This window comes from Sorex fumeus, unplaced genomic scaffold, assembly GCF_029834395.1.
Source record: "Sorex fumeus unplaced genomic scaffold, SorFum_2.1 ptg000003l, whole genome shotgun sequence".
Classification (NCBI taxonomy): domain Eukaryota; kingdom Metazoa; phylum Chordata; class Mammalia; order Eulipotyphla; family Soricidae; genus Sorex; species Sorex fumeus.
This window is the reverse complement of record NW_026606060.1, coordinates 42,479,338-42,506,330: the sequence shown is the minus strand read 5'-3', so window position 1 is coordinate 42,506,330 and position 26,993 is coordinate 42,479,338. Positions and strand designations below refer to the sequence as shown.

At 43.7% G+C, this 26,993-nt stretch overlaps 1 protein-coding gene across 2 annotated transcripts in view; it reads left to right on the top strand.

Annotated features, from left to right (window-relative positions):
- Nucleotides 1-26,993, top strand: part of FGD6 (FYVE, RhoGEF and PH domain containing 6) — a 144,424-nt gene that overhangs the window by 28,339 nt on the left and 89,092 nt on the right. For both annotated transcript variants that reach the window (XM_056117935.1, XM_056117934.1), the window contains one exon: nucleotides 23,010-23,163. In XM_056117935.1, coding sequence (XP_055973910.1) covers nucleotides 23,010-23,163 — 154 coding nt within the window. The remainder of the gene's footprint in view (nucleotides 1-23,009; nucleotides 23,164-26,993) is intronic.

Sequence of the window (26,993 nt, the reverse complement as noted above, 5' to 3'; positions counted from 1 at the left end):
ATCTCTCTTATCTCGGAGGGACTTGAGCAAGGCTGAGGCTGTGTACTGTTTCCCCCAGGGCAGGAATTCTCTGACAGTCTTCTCTGTCAGGTGTCACCTCAGTGCCTAACCCCAAAGCCAATACGCCAGGAGCTCTGCCAAGCCAGAATAGTGCAGATTCACACAAATGTAAGTGCCAGTTTCCTCCCACCCTTCCCTTCCTCTCAGGCTTTTTAAACTTTGTTTTCTGATACCCTAATTTCTCCTCACATCCAATTTTTACTCTTTTAGCTAGTTAGTGGCCTTTTAGCTAGTTAGTGGCTTAGAGTTGGCGACGGGTGTTTTGAAGTGCTCCTTAGTAAACCTTTCCTACTTCAGCCTGGGGTGAAAATAGGTACTTAGTGTGTGATACTCTGCTTGACACTGCAGAATCAAGTTCACATTCCCTAAGGAGTCAGCAGTTTTGCAGTATGGGTGCCACATGCTTCCTAGGTTGTTGTCAAGGTTGCCATTGTTAGTTGTGATTCTGACCGAAGAGGGAAGGAAAGGGTGCTTTAAAAGGGGGGCCAGAATGATAGTACATTGAGTAGGGCATTTGTCTTGCACAAGGCCAACCTGGGTTTAATCCCTGATACCCCATATGGTACCCTGAGCCTGCCAGGAGTGATCCCTGATTACAGAGCCAGGAGTGAGATCTCTAAACACTGCTAGGTATCGTCCAGAAAAAAAAAAAAAAAGACAAAACAGAAAATAGTTGGGATCAAAGCCATAATGGGTAGGGTGTTTGCCTTGCACACGTCCAACCCAAGTTCAGTCCCCGGTACCCCATGTGGTCCCCTAAACCCTGCCAAGAAGGATCCCTGAGTGAAGAGTCAAGAGTAAGCCCTGAGAATGGCCAGGTGTAGCACCCTCCCCCACACCAGTCCCACCTCAGTAGATAGGTAGAAAGTTTATTGGAGAGGCTGGAGAGACAGCGCAGCAGGTAGGGCGTTTGCCTTGCACATGGCCCACCCGGGTTCGATTCCCAGCATCCCATAAGGTCCCCTGAGCAGAGCACCCCCAGAAGTAATTCCTGAGTGCAGAGTCAGGAGCAACCCCTGTGCATTGCGGGGTGTGGCCCAAAAAGCAAAAAAAAAAAAAAGTCTATTGGAAGCTCAGAGAGAGTGGGTATCCTGCTCTGCTAGCACATAGCCGCTTCTGGTTTGACCCCTGGTGCAACGTAAAGTTCTCTGAGTTCTGTCAGGAGTGGTGTCTGAGCACACAACCAGCTGGTTGAGTCCTTCCCCCGAAAAAATCTGATTTTGGGGGGGCCGGATGGATAGTGCAATGGGGAGGGTAATTGCCGAGCACATGCCCTGACATTGCATATGGTCCAAGGAGCCCCATCAGGAGTGGTCCCTGAGTACTGCTGGGTATGGCCCAAAAGAACAACAACAACAAAAAAGTTTCTTTGACTAGGAATGTGACTCAATGCAGACCACTAAACCCAGTTCTGTCCCTGGTCCTACATTGTCCCCTGAACACCGCCAGGAGAGTCACCCAAGTACGAGTGTTTCCCCAAGGCTTCCCCCCAAGATCCCCAAACTAGGAGACAACATTGGTTTTTAGTATTGTCGTTTTATTTGAGGCCACAATCAGTATTGCTGAGGGGGGCTTACCCTTGGCTCTGTGCTCAGGAATCAACTCTGGCAGTGTGAGGGCCAGGTTTCAAATTGGCATCGACCATGTGCAAGACAAGTGCGCTAACCCCTGCATCATTTCTAGGAGACAAGATTGTGATAGTTTTTTGTGGACTCTGAACATTAGTAATGTATTTGAACCAGGACCAATTAGAACTAGTCCTAGTTTCTTAGTTCTGGGCTGCAGTTCTAGTTCCTCTTCATTAGTATAGCTTTATTTAGGTTATTGAAGAACATGAATTCCTATGGGCTATAGTCTGCTAGCCAAAGCTTAAATAAGTCTCTTAAAATCGGAGTTATGTTGAATGAAGAAGAATATTGTAAAAAAAAAAAAGAAGATTGTCATAGTCTTTTAACTGATTTTTCTGGGCTTCAACTGTCAAAAAGAAGTCGTAAAGTAGACATGGAAGCCTGGAGTGACCTACAGCAAAACCATGTGTCATGTGACCGCATTGCAGGTGTTCTTACTCAGACATGGAAGCTGGTGACCAACTGTTTCACATGACCCATAATGCAGAAGCTCCTTCCTGTAATTTCTGTGCAAGTGAACGTGTGTAAGATCCAGAATTGTCATTTAATTTATTTTTGTTTCATTTTCTTGTTTGTTTTGGGGGCCATATTCAGCAATGCCAAAAGCCACTCCTAACTCAGTGCTCTGGTGACTCAATGGATGAACACATACTTGGCATGCAGGTGACCCAGGCTTAATTACCAGTACCATGGTAATTAAGCCTGGGTCACCTGCATGCCAAGTATGTGTTCATCCATTGAGCCATCACTCCAACCCCTGGATTTCTTTAGGCTTTTTGCTTTTTTGCTTTTTTTTGTAGGGGGGAGGGCATCACACCTGGTGATGCACAGGGGTTACTCCTGGCTCTGCACTTAGGAATTGCTCTTGGTGGTGCTCAGGGGACATACGGGATGCTGGGAATTGAACCCGGGTCGGCCATGTGCAAGGCAAACACCCTACCCACTGTGCAATCACTCCAGCCCCACCCCTGGTTTTCTTTAAATGATGCCATTGGAGCCACCTTTTAGAAGAAAGTTGAAAGCAGTGCTCTACGGCCTGCACCATTTTGTAACAACTTTATTCAGGTGAATTCTCATCCAGTGTTGAGATATTCCACTGTGACTTGTAAAAGGAAATACTTAGAAATAGTGATAGTTCAACAAGGTAAAGGTAAAGGCCCTCCCGTTGATCGTCGATTTGCTCGAGCGGGCCCAGTAACGTCTCCATTGGAGACTGTGTCTGGCATATCGAATACTCTCGGTAGCTTGCCGGGCTCTCCGAGAGGGGCGGAGGAATCGAACTAGGGTCGGCCATGTTGGCCGCTTGTAAGGCGAACGCCCTACCCGCTGTGCTATCGCTCCAGCCCAAAAGTAAAGGCCCTCCCGTTGATCATCGATTTGCTCGAGCGGGCCCAGTAACGTCTCCATTGGAGACTTTGTTGTTACTGTGTCTGGCATATCGAATACTCTCGGTAGCTTGCCGGGCTCTCCGAGAGGGGCGGAGGAATCGAACTCGGGTCGGCCATGTTGGCCGCGTGTAAGGCGAACGCCCTACCCGCTGTGCTATCGCTCCAGCCCAAAGTAAAGGCCCTCCCGTTGATCGTCGATTTGCTCGAGCGGGCCCAGTAACGTCTCCATTGGAGACTTTGTTGTTACTGTGTCTGGCATATCGAATACTCTCGGTAGCTTGCCGGGCTCTATATTATAGATGGTGCTGTATAAGGAGGAAGTAGTTACAAATGTAACCTACCGAGATTTTTATGTTCTGTGTTCAATGAAACCACATTTCTTTGTTGTTAGGGTAGTATTTGTTTATTTAATCCTATAAAATCTTATCAGATGATGGGGGTGGGGAGAGTAGTATACTGGCTTACTCCAGACTTTGTGCTTCAGGGTCATTTCTGGTGCCACTCGGGGGACTATATGCAGGACCACGAATCAAACCCAGTTTGACTGCATGCAAGTGCTTTATCTCTCTGGCCCCAGTGATCATTATTGTTGCCCCCCCATTTTATGGATGCGTAAACTGAGGCTCACTGAGGTTGGAAGTTTACTTAATTTCACTAGTAAGTTACAGAGTCAAGATACTGTCAAATATAGACAGTTTTGCTCCATAGCAGAGATACAGTCTCTTGCGGGTAACCTACTAGCGCAAGGGGCAGCAAACTATTTTTAATAAAGAGGCTTATGTCATTTGTTTTTGGAAACACTGGGGATTGAATCCAGATCTTCATACATGCAAGGCAAGTGCTCTGCTGAACTATATCCTCAACCTTGAGATTGTAAATATTTTAGACTCTTAAGGGGGGAAAATTATGTGTGTGTGTGTGTGTGTGTGTGTGTGTGTAACATATATATATATATATATATATATATATATATAAAACACACATAAGGATTTTACCTAGTGGCTCTTGAGGGCTACACCTGGCTTATTTCTCAGGGTTGTTGCCAGTCACAGTTATATTTGGGGGTCCTGTGGTGCTGGGAGTGTAACCCAGGCCTCTTGCATGCAAAGTATGCAGTCCAGCCCTTGAACTACGACCCTGCACCTAGTATTTTGGACTCTGTATGCCATGTGGTATTGTCGTCTCCCTCCAGCTCTGTGTTTAATACTAAAGCAGCCACAGAATCACAAAACGAATGTGCATACTTGTGTTTCAGTAAACTTTGTCAACTCAGAATTTTGAGTTTTCCATAATTTTCACATGTCAAAAAATTTTTTGATATTTTTTTCCCTTGTTAAAAATTTTTAAAATCATGCTTAACTCACAGGCCTTGCAAAAAAAAGGAAGCAAGATGAATTTGGCTAGTTTTATTGTGTAGCTGTGAGATAATAGGATAAAGTCCACTTATTAATTCACTCATGCAAATAATAGATCACACATACAAAATCCTGGGTAACCTGGGGTGAATAGGACAAAAACTTCCAGTTCCTCTTGCTATTGTGCTTGCTTGATGGACCACAGTGTTCTCCTTTCTGAAAGTCTGCTTTAAAAGGGTGTTTTTTAAAAATTTCTATCCATGTTTCGTTCAGGTTTACAGTATCATTTAATCACTATCATAGTTTAGAGAAATGTAACATTAAAGAGCCTCAGTGGCCTCTAATCCACAGTCCTGTGAGTGGTGGGACCTTGATTCAAACGCAGCAGGTTAGTCTTAAATTGAAACTAGTGTCTTACTGTCTTCCTCTCTCTATTTTTTGGACCTGGGGCAGAGGAGAGTGCTAGGGATTGAACCCAGGGCCTAACAACATGCAGTAGCCCCTACTGTTTTCTCTCTCCTCTTAGAAATATTTGAAACTATGATGAAATGATCCTTTGGTGGTGGTGGTGGGGGCAGAAAAATAGTACAGTGGGGAGGGTGTTTGCCTTGCACGTGACTGATCCTGGTTCGATCCCTGGCATCCCATATGGTCCCCGGAGCATCTCCAGGAGTAATTCCTGAGTGCAGAGCCTGGAGTAACCTCTGAGCATTGCTGGGTGTGAACCCCCCCCATCTTCCCCCAACTCCCCATAAGAAGTCTTTTTAACTTTTGTTTTTTTGTTTGTTTTTGTAGATTTTTTTTGTTTGGAGGTGGGTACAGGGTCTTTGGGCCACAATGGCCATGCTCAGTGCTTACTTCTGGCTCTGTGCCTAGGGTGACAGTCACTCCTGGAAGACTTGGGAGACTGTCTGGGGTGCTGGGGATAGAACTTGGGTCTGTCATGTGCAAGCAAACACCTTAGCTGCTATAATATCTCTCTGGGGGTTTTGTTTGGGGACCTCACCGCAGTGCTCCAGGCCTGCTACTGGCCTGGTACTGGGGGTGGTGACTCAGCGGTGCTGGAGGACCAGCCTATGCTGGAGGTGGATTGAATCCTGGGCTATCTCATGCAGAGCCCATACTGCATGCAGCTCTTTGGGCCATCCAGGCCCCTCTATTACTTCTCAAATGCCTTTTTATTTTTTACTTCCCTTTCATTTTCTTTGACCCTTTCTTTCCAAAATGTGAACCAAGTTTAATACAAATGTGAGGACTTTTTTTTTTTTTCTGATCAAGAAAGTTAAAAATTAGCAGGGAGCAAGACAGCGTGTTACTAGTAGAAAGATATTCTGATGCATGTGATTAAGAATGGAGGAAGAAGGGACTGGAGAGAAAGCACAGCTTAGAGGGCATCTACCCTACATGTGGCTAGCCCGGGTTCAATTCCCAGCATTCCACATAGTCTCCCGAGCATGGCCAGGAGTGATTCCTGAGTGCAGAGTCAGGAGTAATCCCAGAGCATTGCAGGGTGTGGCCCCAAAACTTAAAAACAAAAACAAACAACAACAACAACAAAAACCCACAAAAAGTGGAGAAAGAAACCTAGGGCCTTTCTGAACCTCTCGATCTTGAAAAAATGGACTTGTGTGTACTCAGGGTGCTGGTAAAAGGAAAGGGTTCCAGGGTTCCATATGGATCTTTGAAGGCTATTGATGTCAGTAGTTGGTCTAGCATAGACCTGTGAGACAGTCCTTTTGTGGATAGTACACATGAGAAAGAGAAATGGTAGATGGCCTTGTTTATCGTTTTAACTATGGAAGTAGGCTGATTTGCTCATGAGTGACGCTACCATCCCTCTCTCTGGGTACTTCTGGGCTCCTAAGGAGTCTACCATCCACTCCACCATACCAGCGGGAAATCCCAATTACAGCTTGTGGTTCCTGTTAGAAAACGGGAGCACTCAAGTTGGCTTGGATAAAATAAGATCTGGACTGAGAGAGCATATCCTTTGGGCTTAAATACTACTTTCCTCATCATTCCCTGCTATTTTATTATAGTGGGGTCTGTTTCCACTATAACCTTCCACATTCCATAACACGGAATCTTAGATTTCTGTTCCACTTGGAAATGGTTTACCAAGACAGTCTCTTTAGATATAGATACAAAATATGTTCATATACATGGAATTACCTGCATATACCCTTCAGTGTCACTTCTCCTGACTCAGTGGTACTATCCGTTCTGTCAGATTGTTATTTTGGAGTGTGCTGCGTGGAATGATGGGTGTTTGGAGATGGCACCTCTCTTTCGTGCTTTCCCTGTGAGTGAGGGAAGGATTCCCATCAGAGGGTTGTGGAGATGACCAGAGGGACGAGGGACAGTTGTCTGTTCCATCACATACGCTCCCAGCCTCGGGCAAGAGGACCTGGCCTGGCATACCGAGCCATGCCAGGGAACAGAGTGACCCACTGGGGCCTTTGTGTGGGAGGCAGGCTTTGTAGTAGCAAGGGGAGAGGGTGAACCCTGTGTTCCTGCCAGAGGATGTGATTGATTTGTTTGAATAGATCTGTGGCTTGGCAGGTTGCTAATACCCAGTTTGTCGGGGCCCAGCCGGAGCTCTCTGATCCTTGCAGTAAGTTTTGGCCAGGGCACCTTGTCTTGAGGGAGCAGAGCCACGGGGAACAACATGTAGTTAGAACCACTTGGTTTTCCCCAGAGGTCTAGACAGAACGAAATAAGAGGCCTTCCACCATCGTGGTTTTGTACTGAGTCACAATCAAGAGCATCGCTTGGGCAGAGACTGTGATCATATTTTCCGAAAGTTGTACCACCTTTTCAGTGGCTGCCAGGACTGTGATGAAGTCAAAAGCGTTTGGGGAAGCAACGTGGCATGGACGGTTGACACAAAAACCCGTGGTTAGCCAGATCGTCAGAGGGTGAGCTGTTGGTCTAATAACAGCCCCCTCCTCTGGCCTGCATCCCCCACTCGGCTCCCTACTCTCGTGGAAGAACCTGCTCAAGACAAGCAGAGCACGTGTGTTTGGAATCCCAGTTTCCAACAAGAAATGGAGGAGGGTCTCTTCTTTGGCTCTTTCCCAGCCGTGGGAGCAGTAGGATCCTTTATGACTTCTCATCATAGAGAAATGCTGTCTCTCTCTTTGTCTCTGTTTCTCTCTCTCTCTCTGTCTCTCTCTCCTTTTCTTTTTCTTTTCTTTCTTTTTTTTTTTTGAGGGGGGGTCACACCTGGCAATGCTCAGGGGTTCCTTCTGACTCTGCACTCAGGAATTACTCCTGGCGGTGCTCAGGGGGCCATATGAGATGCCAGGGATTGAACCTGGGTCGGCTGTGTGCAAGGCAAACACCCTACCCATTGTACTATTGCTCCAGTCCCATCTCTCCCCATTTCATACACATTTCTTCACTGCACTGCCAGGAGTGAGCACAGAGGAGTAAGATCTAAGCACTGCTGGGTTTGACTAAAAAAAAAAAAAAAAAAAAGGAATGCTTTCTGTGCCCTGATAACCCAATTGCTGTGCCATTTTACCCCGAATCACATCATTTTCCTGTCAAGTTGCTCCCTCTTAGGAGACCTCTGCTCCACTTTCTGCACGTGGGAGTCTGTTCTCTTCAGTGGCAGCAGCTCAGATCTCTCTGGCTGCCCTGGCCTGCGTGGGGTCGGACTCCTCTGCCTCTGTCGCTGTGAGGATTTGCACACACTCTTAGCTGTCTCTGCCTTTATCCCAATTCCTCTGAAATTACCCTGATTCCTTCTGCCTTCATCTGTTTACCAAAGTTTGAATCAGCATGGGAAAAAGAGAAGCAGCTGAATTCTGTTTGAATATTCTAATTCCATTCAATAATCTTGATCTAGCCTCTAAAATAATACAAGATTCATTATAAAACCTCAAATGCTTATTGCAATAAATGAACCCTGGAGTTTCAAATATTTTAATTTGTCCTCTCCCCCCCTTTCCTTTCTTTTTGATGAGATGACCCTGGATCACAAACATTAGGTTGCTGCACTCACATACTTTTTTGGTTTGTTTTGGGGCCATACCAGGCTCTTGTCAGAGCTTTCTCCTGGCTCGGAATTCAGGGATAATTTCTGGTGGCCTTTGAGGCCCTGTGCAGTGCTGGGGACCAAACTCTTTACCAAGAGCTTTACCTGCATACTTGCATACTTTGTTGTGGCGCTGAGGGTCAAAATTGCAGTTACCACCAGGTTCACACATTGTGTGAGGGTGGTGACAGGAATGAAACTGGTGCCTGCAAAACATTGTGACTCAGTGAGCTGTCTCCAGGCCCTTAAATATTTGAAGTATCATCAAGCAGATGTTCGGGGTTGGAGAGAGAGTACAGCAGGTAATACGTTTGTCTGGCCCACTGCCGGCTCAGGTTCGAGCCTCAGCTCTAGGTGTGTTTCCCTGAACCCCACCAGGAGTGGTCTCTGATCACAGAGTCAGAAGTGAGCCCCGAGCTCAGCTAAATATGGCTCAGCTGACTCGCCTCCCTGTTGTAAAAGCAAATGTGTATCTGTGAAAATCTAGTTATGTGTATAAATGGGAGGGAGGTGCTCTCCGGTCACCACCCCAACCCCATCACTGACTTACAATGACCTTTACTGGCCACTGATGGATTATGTGGTCCTTAAAGAGGAGGTAGAGGGGAAATGATCTCCTCACCCCCCACACAGTTTATTTAAACACCATGGTTTACAAGTCTCTCTCGGAGAGCCCAGCAAGCTACCGAGAGTGTCATGCCTGCACGGCAGAGCCTGGCAAGCTTCCCATAGCTTATTTGATATGCCAAAAACAGTAACAACAAGTCTTACAATGGAGACGTTACTGGTGCCCTCTTGAGCAAATCGATGAACGATGGGATGACAGTGCTACAGTGCCACAGTGGTTTACAAAGTTGTTGATGGTAATTTGCTATAGGCATTCAATATCCCAACCCCAATCCCACCACCTTTGTCACCTTCCCTCCAGCATTGTTTCCATTTTCCCAACCACCGCTCAAGCCTGCCCCATAGCAGGCCACAGTGATTTATCTTATATTGCTTATTACCACTAAAAGGGCTGGAGCAATAGCACAGCGGTAGGGTGTTTGCCTTGCACGCAGCCAACATGGCCGACCCAAGTTCGATTCCTCCGCCCCTCTCCGAGAGCCCGGCAAGCTACCGAGAGTATCTCGCCCGCACGGCAGAGCCTGGCAAGCTCCCCGTGAAGTATTTGATATGCCAGACACAGTAACAACAAAGTCTCCAATGGAGATGTTACTGGGCCTGCTCGAGCAAATCGACGAACAACGGGGAGGGCCTTTACCTTTACCTTACCTTTACCACTAAAAGGTTTGCAGAATGATCAAAAAATAATTCTGTTGGGGCCGGAGCAATAGCACAGTGGGTAGAGCATTTGCCTTGCGCGGCCGACCCGGGTTCCATCTGCAGCATCCCATATGGTCCCCCAAGCACCAACAGGAGTAATTTTTGAGTGCAGAGCCAGGAGTATCCCCTGAGCATCATTGGGTGTGACCCAAAAAGAAAAAAAATGTAATTCTGTAAGAAGAAAATTTGTGAAAATTGTTCTATCTCACTGTGAGGACATTAAGTCTGAGAGTTTTCTAAGCTGTTGTTGCAAGTTAAGCCTTCTGTATTCATGTTTTTGTTAGTAATTACAAAGTTGGGTAGTTGCAGGTTAAAGCTAGTGTTTAACATGTTGTTGAGTCTGGGCTTTGGATATATAACTCTGCTATTCTCCCACAGTGCCAGGATAACTGATGCCCGACCCCTGTTCTCCCATTACTTCCTTTTCTCCTTCCCCCATTGATTTCTTTCTTTCTCTGTCATTCTTCTCCCTAAACTCTGACTCTTTCTTTAAAGCCATTAGCTGGCTGACCAGAAAGTCACTCCTATCTATGATCTGAAGACTCTCCTCTCTAAGAACTGAAGATCTGAAGATCATGAAGGTTCGTGGTTTCCCCAAACCCCTACAGATTTTAAGGGAAAGGCAAGGTCTATAACTCTACTACCTAAACAATAGTAAAAAGAATGAAAGAAAGCAATCTGAAAATGTGTTTTCTTCTGAACCTACAAGACCCTTAGATTTCACCTAAAATCAACTGGCACTTGCCGTTCTCTACTTCTCTTAGCATAATGTCCTTAAGGGCATTCATCATATTAAAAATGTCAAGATTTCATCTTTTTAATTGATGGATAGTGTGCATATGGGTGTGTGTGTGTGTGTGTGTGCGTGTGTATGTGTGCATGTGTTCTTTATCCAGTCACTCATTAGGTTATTTCTATATCTTGACTGTTGTAAATCATGCTGAATTGAACATAGGAATACATATGTATCTTGGAATTAATGGAATTTTTCCCCTTTAGGTTAATATCCAGAAGTTGAATTGCTAAAATCATATGATCATTTTATTTTTTAATTTTTTAATGAAATTCATACTTTTTTCCATATGGTTGTCCCATTTTATATTCCCACTAGTTGAGGACATAGGATTCCATTCCTCCCATTGTTCATCGATTTGCTGAGCGACTTTAATGTCTTCCTTGTGAGACTTGTTGTTACTGTTTTTGACATATCGAATATGCTATGGGGAGCTTGCCAGGCTCTGCCGTGTGAGCGGGATTCTCTTGGTAACTTGCTGGACTCTCTGAGAGGGCCAGAAGAATTGAACCCGGGTCGGCCATGTGCAAGGCAAACCCCCTACCCGCTGTGCTATCACCTCCATACCCTAACCTAATATTTCATTTTGACAGTAGTTCTTCTAACAGATTAACATAATACCTTATTGTGCTTTTGATGTGCATTTCTCAGATGATTAGTGATGTTAAGCATATTTTTGTATATGCTATCTCTCTTTGGAAAAATGTCTCTATAAAGCCTATTTAGTTTTTAGATTTTTTTTGTTGCTAATTTGTGCATGTTCTTTATGTTTTGTGGATATTAACTACTGATTAGATTTATAATTTGCAAAATATTTCCCCATTCATTTTGGTAATGGAAGTGGGGTGCTAGCTAGCAGTATTTACACCTGGCAGTGCTCAGGGGACCATATGGGATGCCAGAGATTGAAGCTGGGTCATGCATGTGTAAGGCAAGCACCTTATCTGTTCCTCCCATTGCCTTTTTTTTTTTTTGTTAATGATTTTCTTTGTCCTGTAGAAACTTGGCTGGAGCGATAGCACATCGGGTAGGGAGTTTGCCTTGCACATGGCCAACCCGGGCTGACCCTGGTTCGATTCCTCTGCCTCTCTCGGAGAGCCCGGCAAGCTACCGAGAGTATCTCAATATTTCAGTGATTTTATTTATATTTTCTGGTTATTAATCAAAACATTTTCAATAAAATTAGTATGCTATGTATCAGTGAGTATCACTGGCAAGCTATCCGTGATGTTTTCAATATGCCAAAAACAGTAACAACAAGTCTCACAATGGAGACGTTACTGGACCAGCTCAAGCAAATCGATGAACAATGGGAGGACAGTGTAGAAACATAAAATTCATGAACCAGATCGTAAAAAACACTAATTGTTCACATTTTATACCGTTATTGTATTTTTTCCTTTCTTCCATCCTTTCCTTCTTCCCTTCCTTTCCCTCCTTCCTTCCTCCCCTTTTTCCATTCTTTCTCCCTTCCTCCCTCCCTGCATCTTTTTGTTCATCCTCCCCAACCTCTCCCTTCCCTTCCCTTTGTTGTTGAGATGACCAGGTTACACATTTGGTTGCGGTGCTCCCATATGTTTGTGTGTGGGGTTCTTGTGCTTTTGGATGCAGTGGTTGTTAGGGGTCACACATTTGGTTGCTGTGCACTCCATAGTGACACCAGGCAATCTCAGACAGTAACACCACAGCGTTGCTCTTGGGTCTGTGGAGCTGTGCCAAGGCGTCAAGTCCTCACCAGTGTCAGCATCTACCATTGAGCCTTCCTCCCCATCTCTGCACTCCTTTCTTTCCTGTCTCTTTTTCCTTTCTTTCCCTTCCTTCTTTCTCTTTCTTTCTCATAACAAACTGCTGCTTTGTTATTCCTTTAAATATTTCAGTGATTTTATTTATATTTCCTGGTTATTAATCCAAGCATTTTCAATAAAATTAATAGGCTATATATACATAAGTTACAGATTTCTCTTTACTGAAATCAAGATATATTGACTCTTTTTTTTTTTTCTGGTTTATACCCAGCTCAGTGCTCAGGGATTGCTCCTGGTGGTGCTTAGGGGACCACACAGCACTAGGAATAGTAACTGAGCCTCCTGCATGTCAAATATACATTCCAGCCTATTGAATTATATTTTGGGCTCCAATATTATTAACATTTTGGGGGGGGGGGTTATGGGGGGCACTTGTTTTTCCAGTGTTTTGTTTTTTAAATTTTGATCTCTCGACTGTCCTTAGGCCTTACTCCTGGCTCTACACTCATGGATCTCTCTTAGCTGACTCAGGGGACCCTATGGGGCTCAGGGGACTAAACCCAGATCAGCCACACATGCAAAGCAAGCATTTCCCCCACTGTACTATTTCTCTGGCCATCCATTATCATTAACTTCTATTGCTTTTGGGTGTCACACCCGGTGATGCTCAGAGGTTACTCCTGCAGGGTTCAGAAATTACTCCTGGCAGTGCTTGGGGCACCATATGGGATGCCAGGAATCGAACCCAGGTTGGCCTGTGCAAGGCAAAGTAGTACCCACTTTACTATTGCTCTAGCCCCTAACTTTTTTTTTCTATTTCCAAATAATTTTTATTTTATTTTTAATTTATTTTTAATTTTTATTAGTGAAACACCATGAGGTACAGTTGAAGACTTACAAATTTTTGTGCTTGGGTTTCAGTTATACAAAGATGGAGTAGCCATCCCTCCACCAGTGCCCATTCTCCACCACCACTAATTCCAGTAACTCTTCTACCCCCCATCTCTCCATCCCACCCTGCCTCTGTGGCAGGGCATTCCCTTTTGTTCTCTCTCTCCTTTTGGGTGCTGTGGTTTGCAAGAGAGGAATTGAGTGGGAATCATGTTCGGTCTATAATCTACTTTCAGCATGTATCTCCCATCCTGACCAGCCCCTAACTTTTAAAATTAAAGTTTGCCCCAACCTTTCGGCAGTCTCACAAAAGATTATGAATGAATGTGTCTTATTAAGAAAGCCTCGTGTACATGCCTTTTTGGGAGAAGGATGTCTACTGTTATCCTTTTTTTTTTTTTTACTCACAGAATTTATTTCCATATTCATTTAGACATGTCACAAATATTGCTTCCAACTTCGGTGAAGGGTGCCTAGAGATGTTTTCTACTGTTATCCTTTAATAAGAATATTAGTGAGTGGGGCCAGAGAAACAGAATAGCAAGGCACTTGCCTTACATGCAGCTGACCCAGTGTGATCCCTGGCACCACATATGGTTCCCAGAGCCCTGCTCAGAGCCAGGAGTAATCCCTGAGAACATCTGGATGTGCCTCAAAACAGAACATTAGTCATTTGTAGACCCACAGTCTTTTAAAACATGTTGAAAACTTTATTTAAACACCGTGATTTAGTTGGGCTGGAGCAATAGCACAGCGCGTAGGGCGTTTGCCTTGCACATGGCCTACCTGGCCGACCTAAGTTTGATTCCTCCACCCCTCTTTGAGAGCCCTGCAAGCTACTGAGAGTATCTTGCCCTCACAGCAAAGCCTGGCAAGCTACTGTGACATATGATATGCCAAATACAGTAACAAGTGTCACAATGGAGACATTGTAGCCCGCTCAAGCAAATCAATGAAAAGGGGAGGACAGTGACAGATTTAGAATTATTCATAGTAGCTGTTTCAGGTATTCAGTGTTCCATTACCAATCCCACCCACAGTATGACCTTCCCTCTACCAGTGTCCCCAGTTTCCCACACCCCCCCAAGCCTGCCCCTTTAGCAGGCACAAAATAATTTTACTTACGTTGCTTGTTACAACATAGATCTCATAATAGTGTTATGAAAGTCACTGTCCAAGGATTTGCTGAGCTGTTAGGTACCAGTTGAGCCTTCTGTGCTATTGTTCTCGCTTATCTAGCTTAGTGGTTTTCTACACAACTATCTCATCTCATTTTGTGTTCCTTCTGGCATTTTGTAGTATTGAAGCTTCAGTGTTCATTTAATGCACTAAGCAATGGGCAAGAACCTATCAAATTATCTAGTTAACTTGTCAGGACAGTGGGGATCACACTAAACCTGACTTTTGGTTCAGGGAAGATAGATTTGCTTCAGACTATTATCTCTTAACTTTCATTGGTTTTCCACCTCTGTACAAACGGTCATGTACTCTAACTCGTGTACTATCTATCTCTCTAGCCCCCAAAGGATTTCTTGATGAAGCTGAACAGAAATAATTTTCAAATAGAAATTCTAAACCAACTTTCTACAAATTCATATTATAATACATGATTAAAGGTTTTGTTCCTTTTTCCGTGTAATGTTCAAGTTCTCACTGGTAGTTTTTTCCACTCATTTTGTGATAACTTTTGAAAGCAGCCAAAGGAAACACTTAATCACCGGGTTCTAGTGAGACAGCAGTTGCAAAAGAATTGCAATAACATCCCGAGGATGAGCAGCTTCTGTTCTTTTTGGTCCAGGAGTAGAAAGAAGACGAAAAGAGAGATCACAGAAGTTCCTATTTAACTGCTGTGACTTGGAAATGAGAAAGAGACTTTAAAGAGGAGGATATTTGATGGAGCTTTTTGCCTTTAAGTTGAAAATAAAGCTGAACATTCTTTGTGTAAGAGTAAAATCACAGGAAAGATAGAAGATAAGTGAATCTGTCAGCCCTTCAAGACTGTTTGGTGTTTTGAAAACATTCTTCACTCTTAGATCTCCTGCTTCCTTTCCTTTCTCTTTGGGTTCCCCTTCTCCCTTCCCTTGCTGGAATTTTAATTTGGTGGAGTTTCTCTAGGATGTTTCGGTAGGGAACCCTGGCAACTTTCATGCCTCGCTCCACATGGTGCAGGTTTTATATTCCCACAAACTTAGAGGAAATGGATTAAATAAGTGTTTTTAAAAAGACAGTCCCTCTGAAGGAGATATCATCCTGAGTAAAGCATCTGAATGAGAAACTTGTAATTCTTCTGATGTCGGATGTAAAATAGCGTAAAAAAAAAAGGAATATTATTTTACAAACATTGTGTCATTAATTCCTCCAAATGTGTAACTTGTTGGAAAGGAATCCAAGAGCCAGCTGCCTGATTGATAGGAACTTTCAGAGTTATTGACTCTTGTCTGTATTCTAGTCTACTGGAAACAAAGAAACATTTTCTAGATGCAAGACTGGGTTCAGAAACAAATCTGACTTAGGAAGAATGACTGGGAACAGAGTCTACTCCTGACTCTCTGCTGGCTGTTGTTGTTGCTTCTTTTCCTTTGATTATCAAATTATGAAATAACTAGGCAGGAAACTGTGGAGGAAACACTATGTCCTGTTAGTTGTTTTGGGGGGAGGGAGTTCAGGCCACACCCAGCAGTGCTCAGGGCTCCTCCAGGCCGGGTGATTGGTCACCACCTCCTCAGGCTGTACCCGGGACTGGCCCCAGGGCTCCCGCTCACCATCTTCCTGGCCCCTGGCCTATTCTTTTAACTTTCACAACAACCAGCGTTAGAATATTATTGTTCTGTCATTGGCAAGGACAATTTTTTCTTTAAAACTTTTATTTACTTTTTTATTTTTATTGAATCACTATGAGATACACAGTTACAAAGTAGTTCATGGTTGGGTTTCAGTTAGATGATGTTCCAACACTTGTCCTTTGGCAAGGAAATTTAAAGAACGGAAGAGTCCCAAACATAATGATGTGCGTTAGTAAGGATCCATATTTTATTTAGCATGAATTGGGTATTATCTGCTGGAGCGATAGCACAGCGGTAGGGCATTTGCCTTGCGTGCAGCCAGCCCGGCCAAGCCGGGTTCTATTCCTTCGTCCCTCTCGGAGAGCCCGGCAAGCTACCAAGAGTATCTTGCCTGCACAGCAAAGCCTGGCAAGCTCCCCGTGATATATTCGATATGCCAAAAACAGTAACAAGTCTCACAATTTGTTGTGGGATGTTACTGTGCCCACTCGAGCAAATTGATGAACAATTGGAGGACAGTGCTACAGTGGGTATTATCTAGACTGATCTGAAAGCTGTTGACAGTTATGCCAGAAAATAAATTGTTCACTAGTTCTTCTGGTTTAATCATAATGAGGAGAACGTGTCAATGTGATCATAAGGTGCCTTCTTTCTGATTTTGCTCCAAAACGTTTTTTTTAAAAATAAGGTCCCTTATTATTTCTCTTTCCATGGATATCATCTTCATTCTGCTGGTGACTGGGCTTGAAACCATGAAGTTCTTCCTCTGGTTTTGCTTCTAGTTCCTTAACCTAAACCCTAATGATTTTTTTTTCTTCCTCTTGCTCCCAACCCTTCTTTATTCCCCAGGTACTCACTCCAGTTCAGGCCACCTGCCTTGTTGAAATTGCCACCTAGCTGTCCTTCCACTTCTGTCACTACTTCAAACTCTATCTCCCCGATGAGTTCATTGGCATAGCATTGCAGATTAACCCTGCCAAAGCCCCACCTTTCTTCTGTTCAATTCCATCTCTCCTAAGCCCCAAATGGTCTCTGTTGTTTATTCCAGGTATTTCCCTTCAACTCTGTATGGAGGTCCTTTAACTTTGCTCTACTCCTTGAGATCCAAAGGGGGCCCCACATATGCTAATAAACAGAGACAGGCTTTTTCCCGGACAGCATGGGAGTAGGACCATTTCTGTGCCAAGGTTTGGTTACTAGAAGAGGTACCATTCTCTTCTCTGGAGCTAACGAAAAAGACGAAGTTGCACTGTGTAGCTTGGAGGTCTGTTAAGTCTGTCTTAGGTCCTCAGGAAAAAATGAAGTCTCTCTGCTGAGGGTCACAAGGAGCAGAGCTCTTTAGCAATTTTATATGTTCCTTTACAGCCCAGCACCCGTGGTCTTCTCCAAGCTCATTTTCCATTTATTATTTATGGGAGGCATTTTACGAATCAAACCTCCCCATTTCCACACCATTGACTTTGATGCCGATGATGACCCTTTTCCTTTCAACCATAAACCTTATTTGGCCAGTGGAGGCAGTTGGGCTATACAGTAGTGTATAAGCCTTACTCTTAGCTCTGTGCTCATGAATCAACCCTGGTGGAGCTCAGGGGAGCATATGGGGTGCCGAGGATCAAATCTGGGGTCAATTGCATGCAAGGCAAGTGCTGTACCAGCTATACCCCCCAGCCATAAACCTTTTTTTCAGTATTCTCAAGGTGAAATTTGTGATCACTGTAATAAATATCTGTTATCTGAACTTCTGAAATGATTTTTAAAATTTTGTTTTGTTTGTTTTGGGACCACACCCAGCAATGCTCAGGGTTTACACCTGGCTTTGCACCCAGTTATCACTCCTGGTGGACTCAGGGGACCAAAGGGATATAAGGAATAGAACTCTGGTTGACTGCATGCAGAGCAAGTCTTTACCTGCTGTACTATTGCTCTGGCCTGAGTTTCTGAACTTAGCACCTGTTGCTTCCAAATATGAGCTTTCTCTTTTTGTAAAAACTTATTAAGAGCCTGTCATATTTTTCAAGTAGCATACTAGGAATTCGGTTGAAAAACACTATTTACTTATTTGGAGTTTTCATTTTAACAAAAGAAACATATACCAAGTGCAATCAAATGAGATGGTATAAAATTCTGAAAAGTAAACTAATTTAGGTTAGGGAGGGACAGTCAAGAAGGTTTTCTGTGTCCTAGCACAGAGGTTATGGCCTTTGCATTACATGCAGCCTACTGCAGCACCACGTGTGATTGCTTGAACACACCCAGAGTGATTCCTGAGCATAGAACCAGGAATAAGCCTTGAGCACCACTGAATGTGGCCCAGAATAAAGGAGAGGAGGAAGAGGAAGAGGAGGAGGAAGAGAAGGACTTCTACAGGAAAACAATCTTCAGAACTAAAATCTTTTAGCATTTTATGGCAGTGTATTTTGATCTTGCCAGTTGAGTACACAATAACTTTCCTTGTCCTTCAATGTTGACTTTGATAAACACATATCTGTAGTGACCAACTGCTTAGTAACTTCTTGTTTTTGCTTTGGGACCACCCTTATTGGTGCTCAGGGGCTACTCTTATCTCTGTATTTTGGTGTCATTCCTGGCAGTGCTCTGGGGATCAGCCACAGGCAAAGAAGTGCCTTAACCCCTTACTATCTCTCTGGCCCATTGTTATATTCTTGAAATGCTCTTGTTTTCCTTTCTTTTCTTTTATTGTCTTTTTTCCCTTTTGTTTTTTTGTGTGGACCAAACATGGTAGAGCTCAGGGCTTCCTCCTGGTGCTTGGCTCAGGGATCACACCTGGTAATGCTCAGGGAACCATCTGTGTTGCTGGGGTTTGAACCAGGGTTAGCTGCTTATCAGGCAGTACTATCTCTCCTGCCCTTAAAAACTTTTCAAATATTGGGTCAGGCACCAGAGAGACAGTGTAGCAAGCAGGGTGCTTGCCTTGCACATAGCTGACTGGGTTCATTTCTTGGCACCCCATATGGGTGATCCCTGAGCACTGCCAGATCGCAAACACTAGCCCCCCACCCCTTAAAAGGTCAAATGTTGGATCAAAACATGAGTTTTTTCTTTTTTGATAAGCTTTTATATTTTGGTTTATAAAATATTAGTAAACACAACAGATTGCATTTTCTTTTTTCTTTTTTTTAAATTTTTATTAGTGAAACAGCATGAGGTACAGTTGTAGACTTACAAATTTTTGTGCTTGGGTTTCAGTTATACAATGATCGAGTACCCATCCCTCCACCAGTGCCCATTCTCCACTACCACTAATCCCAGTATCTCTCCCACCCCCATCCCCCCATCCCACCCTGCCTCTGTGGCAGGGCACTCCCTTTTGTTCTCTCTCTCCTTTTGGGTGCTATGGTTTGCAAAAGAGGAATTGAGTCGCACAGATTGCATTTTCTGAGATGGCAAATGAGGCAGAGTGTATAATTTCCTTCAGTTCCTGAGAACCTCAGTCTCACCTGTCTTTTGGAGAGTCCATTGTCTTTTATGTCCGTGAGGATATAAAAAGTGCATGGGAGTAAAAAAAACATTACAGTGAGAATTAACTTTTTTCTTGTAGTCTAGTTTTCAGCACTTGATGGTGTGTTTCTTCTACAGGATCTGGCGGAAGGGATAGGTGTTGTGTGTTCATGTGGAGTGTCCAGACAGGACAGTGGAGTGGTAACCATCCTCCCATCAGATGTCAAAGCAAGGTCCACTTCACAATTACAATCATCTGGGAGAGAGAAGAACAGAGGTTTATGATTATAAACATTTTCAGGTTTCCATTCTGAACTAGAAATTAATATTTTAGGATAGTTCTGTTATTGCCCATTTGCTGCTAGTTCCATGGCAAATCCAGAAACTTTTTATTCCGTAATGCCTGCTCACTGCACTCTGCCTTCTTTCCTTCTAAGCTTTTTTTATTTTCCAGACAAAATGAATCTAATTTCTTTACAGGTATCATGGTTCTATAACAGATTATACAAAACTTTTATAGCATGGGAGCTGGAGCAATAGTACAGTGGATGGGGCACATTTACACATGGGATTCAAAAGGTCACAGAGATGATGGATTGATCCAAGAAACAAATTACTGGGATTTTACTGGGATTTTGATACAACTAGATTCTAATTCAGTAAGTTGGCAGTTACTGAGGTTTTACATTTCCAAGAAGTTCCCAGGTGATGCTGAGGCTGGTGATAAATTGAACACGTTTTGAGAAACAAGGTTTTAGAGAATGTAAAGATAAGGATTTAAGGTAAAAGCAAGAGGATGCGTATTTTCTTCTCTTTTTATGTGTGGGTTCTGCACTCTGTACCTCCTCTTAACTGGGGCTGACTCTAGCTAATCTAAATCAGTTAATTACCTTGCATTTTATATGAGACAGAGACATTGGCAGAGACAGCAAACTCTGCCAATCATTTGACTTAGAAAGCTTCTCTCCATCCAACCCCAAGAGATGGATTTCCTCTGTGTCACAGGATGCTGTGATAAGGCCCTCACCCACCTAACTGAGACTGTGATATGATCCCCCAGGCCCTTGGCCTCTGAGTGATAGGAAACCGACCTTGGCAGTGGGAGGTGTTCTTTTTGGCGTTTTGCCTCTATCGAACTGGTTTGTTTAACAGTTGGGCTCCAGGAATGGCTTCTGGAGCAAGTCTGTATCCTATGGTGTGTAATCAGGAACTGGCAGAAAATTTATCTTTAGCTTTCCAGATTCCAAGTAGGAATTCTCATAACTTGTAGGAGGCCTGGCAGTTGAGTGACCTACCTCTGACCTGTGAGCGGGGCCTGCCAGAGTGAAATGGAACTGTGTCCTTATTCTGTCTGCACGTTTCCCCTGATGATTTTTCTGTGGGTATCTTACTGACTCTTCCATTCTGCACACTTTCTTCTAGACTGCAGACAGGAAAGCAATTGCTATGGACAGTTTGTTCCTGAGTCTTACAACCAAAGCTAGAAAGAATTATTTCCCTGGCCTTCCTGGGGAACTTTCCTATGGAATTCCCCACACGATTGGATTGCAACAATGGCTTTTAGATTGAAGAGATCTGTCTCAGTACAAAGTAGGAAATGATGATGTCAGTCTGGTTAGGAGAAATTGGTAAATAACTGGGTAGAGTGATTTTTCTGCATATTTCCCCTGGGGCCGGGGGACCTGCATCCCTAGGTTTTTTTTGTTTATTTGCTTTTGAGTCACACCCAGCAGTGGTCAGGGTTTCATCCTGATGCTGTGCTTAGGGATCACTCCTGGCAGGGCTCAGGCAACCATATGGAATGCCAGGGATCATGTTGCAAGCCAAGTATTCTACCCACAGTACTATCTCTCTGGCACCAAGATTTTCTGGTTCTGCTCCATTGGAACAGAGCCTGGGAGCTTATAAGCTCTTCTTTCCATTTCATTTCTTCTAACAAGGTAGCATAAAAGGCAATCAGTGGGCTCAAGGAGGTGGCTCAGCTGGCTGTGTGCATGCTTTGCCATACAGGAGGCCTTGGGGTAGATCCCTGGCACCATTATAGCCCCAGTAGCCCAGAGCACTGGGAGTAACCCCTGAGCACTGCTAGGTATGGTCCAAACCCTACCCCCAAACACACACACACACACACACACACACACACACACACACACACACACAGAGGCAATCAGTGATAACCAGGGGTTGGGCATAGAAGTTTACAGTATCATGTGTATGTGTGTTTGGGGTATGTTTGGGGGGGGGGGGCAGGAATTGTATGACTGTATGTGGTGCTGGGGATCAAACTGGTGTCAACTGCATGCATGATAAGCACCTGACCCCTGTACTGTCTCTCCGGGGCCCTCAGGCACATGTGATGCTGATTTGTGACTGCCACCTTACCTCTAATCCTCCTTTCTCCTTTTTTTTCTTTCTTTACTTTTTAAGCAAACAAATCAGGGACTAAGGAGATAGTGCAGGCACTTGCCTATCATATGAGTTGCACCTTCAGCAGTGCCAGGAGTGATCCCAGAGCACAGAGCCAGGAAGTAAGCTCTGAACACGGCTAAGCATGTGCTCCATACACAAGCAAACCAACCCTGGTAGCCAGGATGCAGTGCATCTTCTCACCTGCTGAGAGATGCCTTGATTTACACTAGGTAGCCTAAATGTGCTATAGAAGGGAAGCCTAGGAAGAGAGGCAGCAGTGTAATAGATCTTTTTTCAAGATGATTCGTATTATTTATTCCCTTTTAAATTAATAAATTTTTAAAATGATTTTCTCGGTTGTTGTTGGTATGATGACACACATCTGCTTGGTTGTTCCTTACATGGGGCTGTGGTGCTAGCCAGGGTTTGCAACACCTTCGCTGCAATAGCTGCTGGTTGCTGAAAACTAAGATATGTGAGTGTGTGCGTGCGTGCGTTTGTGTGTGTGCGTAATGTGTAGGGGTCAGAGTGATAGTTCAACAGCAGACTGAGTGCATGCTTGGAATGTGAGAGACCCGGATTTTGATCATTGCACTTCATGTACTCATTTCCTGCACTGCCAGGAATGACCCTCTAACACCCAGCCTGGAGTAGCCCCTGAGCACTGCTGCTTGTGAACTCCAAACCAAAAACAAGTGGAAAAAAAGTTTTGTTGGGGAAAGGGAGGGGATAATCTGATTGATTGGTCTATATCCTCTCTCTGCTAAATCCTTTGGATGTACCTTAGCACTGTCCTCCCATTGTTCATCAGTTTGCTGGAGCAGGCACCAGTAACGTCTCATAACAAATTGTGAGGCTTATTGTTATTGTGTTTGGCATATCGAATACATGCCAGGCTTTGCTGTGCAGGCGAGATACTCTCCATAGCTTGTTGGGCTCTCCGAGAGGGGCGGAGGAATAGAACCTGGGTTGGCCATGTCAGCCACGTGCAAGGCAAAAGCCTTACCCACTGTGCTATTGCTCCAGCCCTTACTTTCATGAAATGCAGACTGTGGTTGATTTTTTGTTGTTGTTGTTAGTATATACTGTGTTACTGAAGGTGACCCATGTGATTCTTTCTCTTAAAGCTGTTCTGGTGCATCCCAGGAGAGGCAGAATGATATGGACCTTGGTCTTGGTGACCTTCCTTCCGATGAGGAGGAAGTCCTCAGCAGTTCTGATGAAGACGATGCCAGTTCTGGGTCCAGCAAAGGGGAGCCTGACGTGCTGGGAGAGAAACCGGTATGTTGGGATTTACTTGTTTCTACCTTTATGTTTGTTCATCTTTACCCTTGAAAATAACACTTCTCAGCATGCTAGGCACAGAACTTCTAATTTTCTCAAAGTGTGTAAAAGATTTTTTTCAAATTGAAATATAATTCCTAATGCAATGTAGTAACTAAGATATTATCCTGTCTTCAAGAATATATGATATAGAGATTAGGTAGAAAACTTTGAGAAATTAATTTTGGTATTACTTATTGGGGTGTGTGTTATATATATACATATATATATATATATACACACACACACATATATATGTGTATATTGGGGGATTGGGGTGGTGGGAGGTGTGGACCACAACTGGCTGTGCTCCGGGCTTACACCTGGTTGTGTGCTCAGGGCTTACACCTGGCTGTACACTCCACTCAGGGATCACTCCTGGTAGTCTTGAGTGATAACTACCACTACTACTACTACTAATCATATTGGGTACCCAGAGTCAAACTGGGATGGGCAAGAGGAAGGCAAGCACTTTATCCAGAGTACTGGCTCCAGCTCAGTAGATATATATTTTTTTTATTTTAAACATGTAAAGATTTAATAAAATTTAATAAAATTCATTGAGATAATTGCTATTCTTGAATAACTACTGAATCAATAAATGAAAGGGAAATTTTTTTAAATGCCCCAAGGCCAATGAAAATGATCTTTTTTTTTTTTTTTAATTAGTGAAACACCATGAAGTACAGTCGTAGACTTACAGATTTTTGTGCTTGGGTCCCAGTTATACAATGATCAAGTACCCATCCTTCCACCAGTGCCCATTCTCCACCCCCACCAATCCCAGTATCCCTCCCCCCCCATCCTCCCATCCCACCCTGCCTCTGTGGCAGGGCACTCCCTTTTGTTCTCTGTCTCCTTTTGGGTACTGTGGTTTGCAAAAGAGGCACTGGGTGGCAATCATGTTCGGTCTATAGTCTACTTTCAGCATGCATCTCTTATCCTGGGCGGATCAGTATATATATGTTTAATAACAAAAGCTCCTCTTAAAACTATTCATTGTAACTGCTACTGATTTTACTTGAAAGAATGGAATCATAGACATTTCAGATACACTGAAATGCTCTTATGAATAAAGATTGTTGATTATATGGGCTGGAAGATGAGTTTGGAGGACATGCTTTGCATGCGGGAGGCCCTGATTTGATCTCTGACACTCTATCATTGATCACTTGTGTACCACTCAGGAGGGACCTGAGAGCAGTGAGCCAGGAGTAGCTACCATGCAGTCTGGGCTACCCAAAATACCTAATCAAACAAACCAACAGCTAAAAAAATCCTATTATCAAGAAAAAGATTGCTGATACTAGTATGTGAATATTTGCTTTAGAATACTTCATTATTTGTATATTTTCAAAATATATGAAACAAGATTGACCATGTGTTGATAATTACTATGTGTCACAGGTACAAGGGGATTCGTTTTACTCTGACTTTAGTCTGACAAGACTATGTTTCATGTAGTTACTTTTGACTAAAGACATAATTATAGGGGGAAAAATTAGCACAGTAGAAATATCCCTAAGGTGTATTGAAATATTATAGAAAAATAGAATTTGAATGGTTATGTCTAGGAAGCATATTACACTACAGAGAAATCCATGCCATATAACTCCAGTGCCAAGTTAACAATCTTTATTTCCTGTTTGAGAGCCCTGCCCACCCCAAGGGACCCAGCCCTGGCAGTCAACCTCGACTACCCAACCACTGCCACGCTCCAAGCCGCTTTCTGGACCTTTGCTGCCACGCGACACATTATAAGACACTTCCTACCCATTTTCGACAATTACTACACCATATCTGATGGGGTTCAGACAGTAGGCAACAGGTCATAGAGAAAAATATATAAATATATGCCTCTTGGCGATCCCAGCGAGCTACTGAGAATATCCTGCCTGCACGGGCAGAGCCTGGCAAGCTCCCTGTGGCATATTCAATTTGCCAAATACAGTAACGACAACAGGTCTCATTCCCCTGACCCTGAAAGAGCTTCCAATCGTTGGAAAAAGATGAGTAAAAGGAGACTGCTAAAATCTCAGGGCTGGGAGGAATAGAGACGTTACTGGTGCCTGCTCGAGTAATTTGAAGATCAATGGGATGACAGTGATACAGTGATACTTCCTGTTTAGTTTCTTTTTGCTTCGTTTAAATTTACTTCAGTTTTATATGAATGAAAAATTGTGTACTTGACTTAACTCCCATCTCCAGCAACTGTGAATGTAGGTAACCTTGGAAAAATTAGTTCATCTATTTAGGGTAAAGGGCCTTTATTTCATGAAGAGCAGTATTTTATAAAATTCTGAGAACTAAATGATGTGATACGTAAAAAGCCTTAGAACACTCCTCAGGGGCCAGAGACATAGTAAGGTGCATAAGACATTTACCCTTCACATGGCCAACCCAAGTTTGATCCCTGGCATCTCATATAGTCCCCCAAGCACTGCCAGGATGCAAATCCTCAAACACAGAGTAACCTCTGAGCATCTCCAGGTGAGGCCCAAAAGCCCAGTTCCATCCTCCCGATCCCTCAAAAAAATACTGTTCAGTATGTGGTAAGAATTCAATTTTTAGTTATTTCTCACAAGGCCTTAGTTCTATAGAGTATTGAATCATGGAGTTGGGAGTAACCATTAGAAATTATTTAATCATAAGGCTGCTGAGTTGTAAGACTCCTAAGACAGGGCTGGAGAGATAGTACAGTGATCTCCTGTGCCACAGAGGGGTCTCTGGGACCTGCCGGGAGGGATCCCTGAGTGCAGAGCCAGGAGCCAGCCCTCAGCACCACCCCGAAAGACAAAACTAAGCCAAACTTCTATGACAGGTAATTGGAAGAACCACGGCGTCCTCAGTAGTGGGTCTTACTTCCTGCCTTTTATTGTATCTGTCTTGCTCGGAGAAAGCTCATTAACCATAGTGCTTCTTCACAGCTATAGATTCTACAGAACCCTGGGCTCATTCCTTGCCACCACAAGGTTCCCCCAGCACTAGTTGTTGACTCTAAGCGCTGCCAAGCGTGGTCCCAGAACAAACAAACAAACAAACAAAAATGCTCACTTTGTCCCAGGTAATGTGGTTATGTGGTGGACTTAAAGCCTTGCTTATGGTCCCTGCTTCTGAGGAGCCAGCCTCTTAATGGGCAGTGGGGATTAAATAGGTGCAAATGAAGAGATTCTAGTGAAAAGGAATAAAGCAGAGTCATGTGCTAAAAAGCTGGAGACTACTTACATAAGAGCCTTTCAGAAAGCGAAGGCTGCAGGGGGCCAGAGTACATGCTTTGTATGCAGGAGACCCACATCATAAACCAGAAAGGAAAAAGGAAGAAAGGTTCCACTGAGCTGTTAAGTGACCTAAAAAGGCACCTTTTGGGAAGAGCCTGCAAATAACCTTCCTCCTAAAGGCTCTGATTTTTCTCTCCTCTCTCCCTTAAACTGCTGGGTCTTTCTCCCAACAAATGCTGTTTTCTCTTATTTCAGTTGATTTGTTTCCCTTGTTCAAACCCTTTCCAGTTTTTCCCTCATATTTGTTGTGGTAAGCGAGTTTGATTTCCACATTCTACTCGGGATTTCACTGATGCATATCAAGGAAGAATTTGTCATTCACCATCTTGTGTTATGTGTCTTTCCAACATTTCCTGTATAACACTGCATGGTTGGTTCATGGCTTTGTGGTCATAGATTTCCAGGGTTTCTTTCACTGTACTTGTGCCTGCGTTTATCCCCTCCACCCCCAACACCTCTTTTCTGGCATTTGTGTTACTGTCTGGCTTTTTGTTTTTGTTTCTTTGTTTT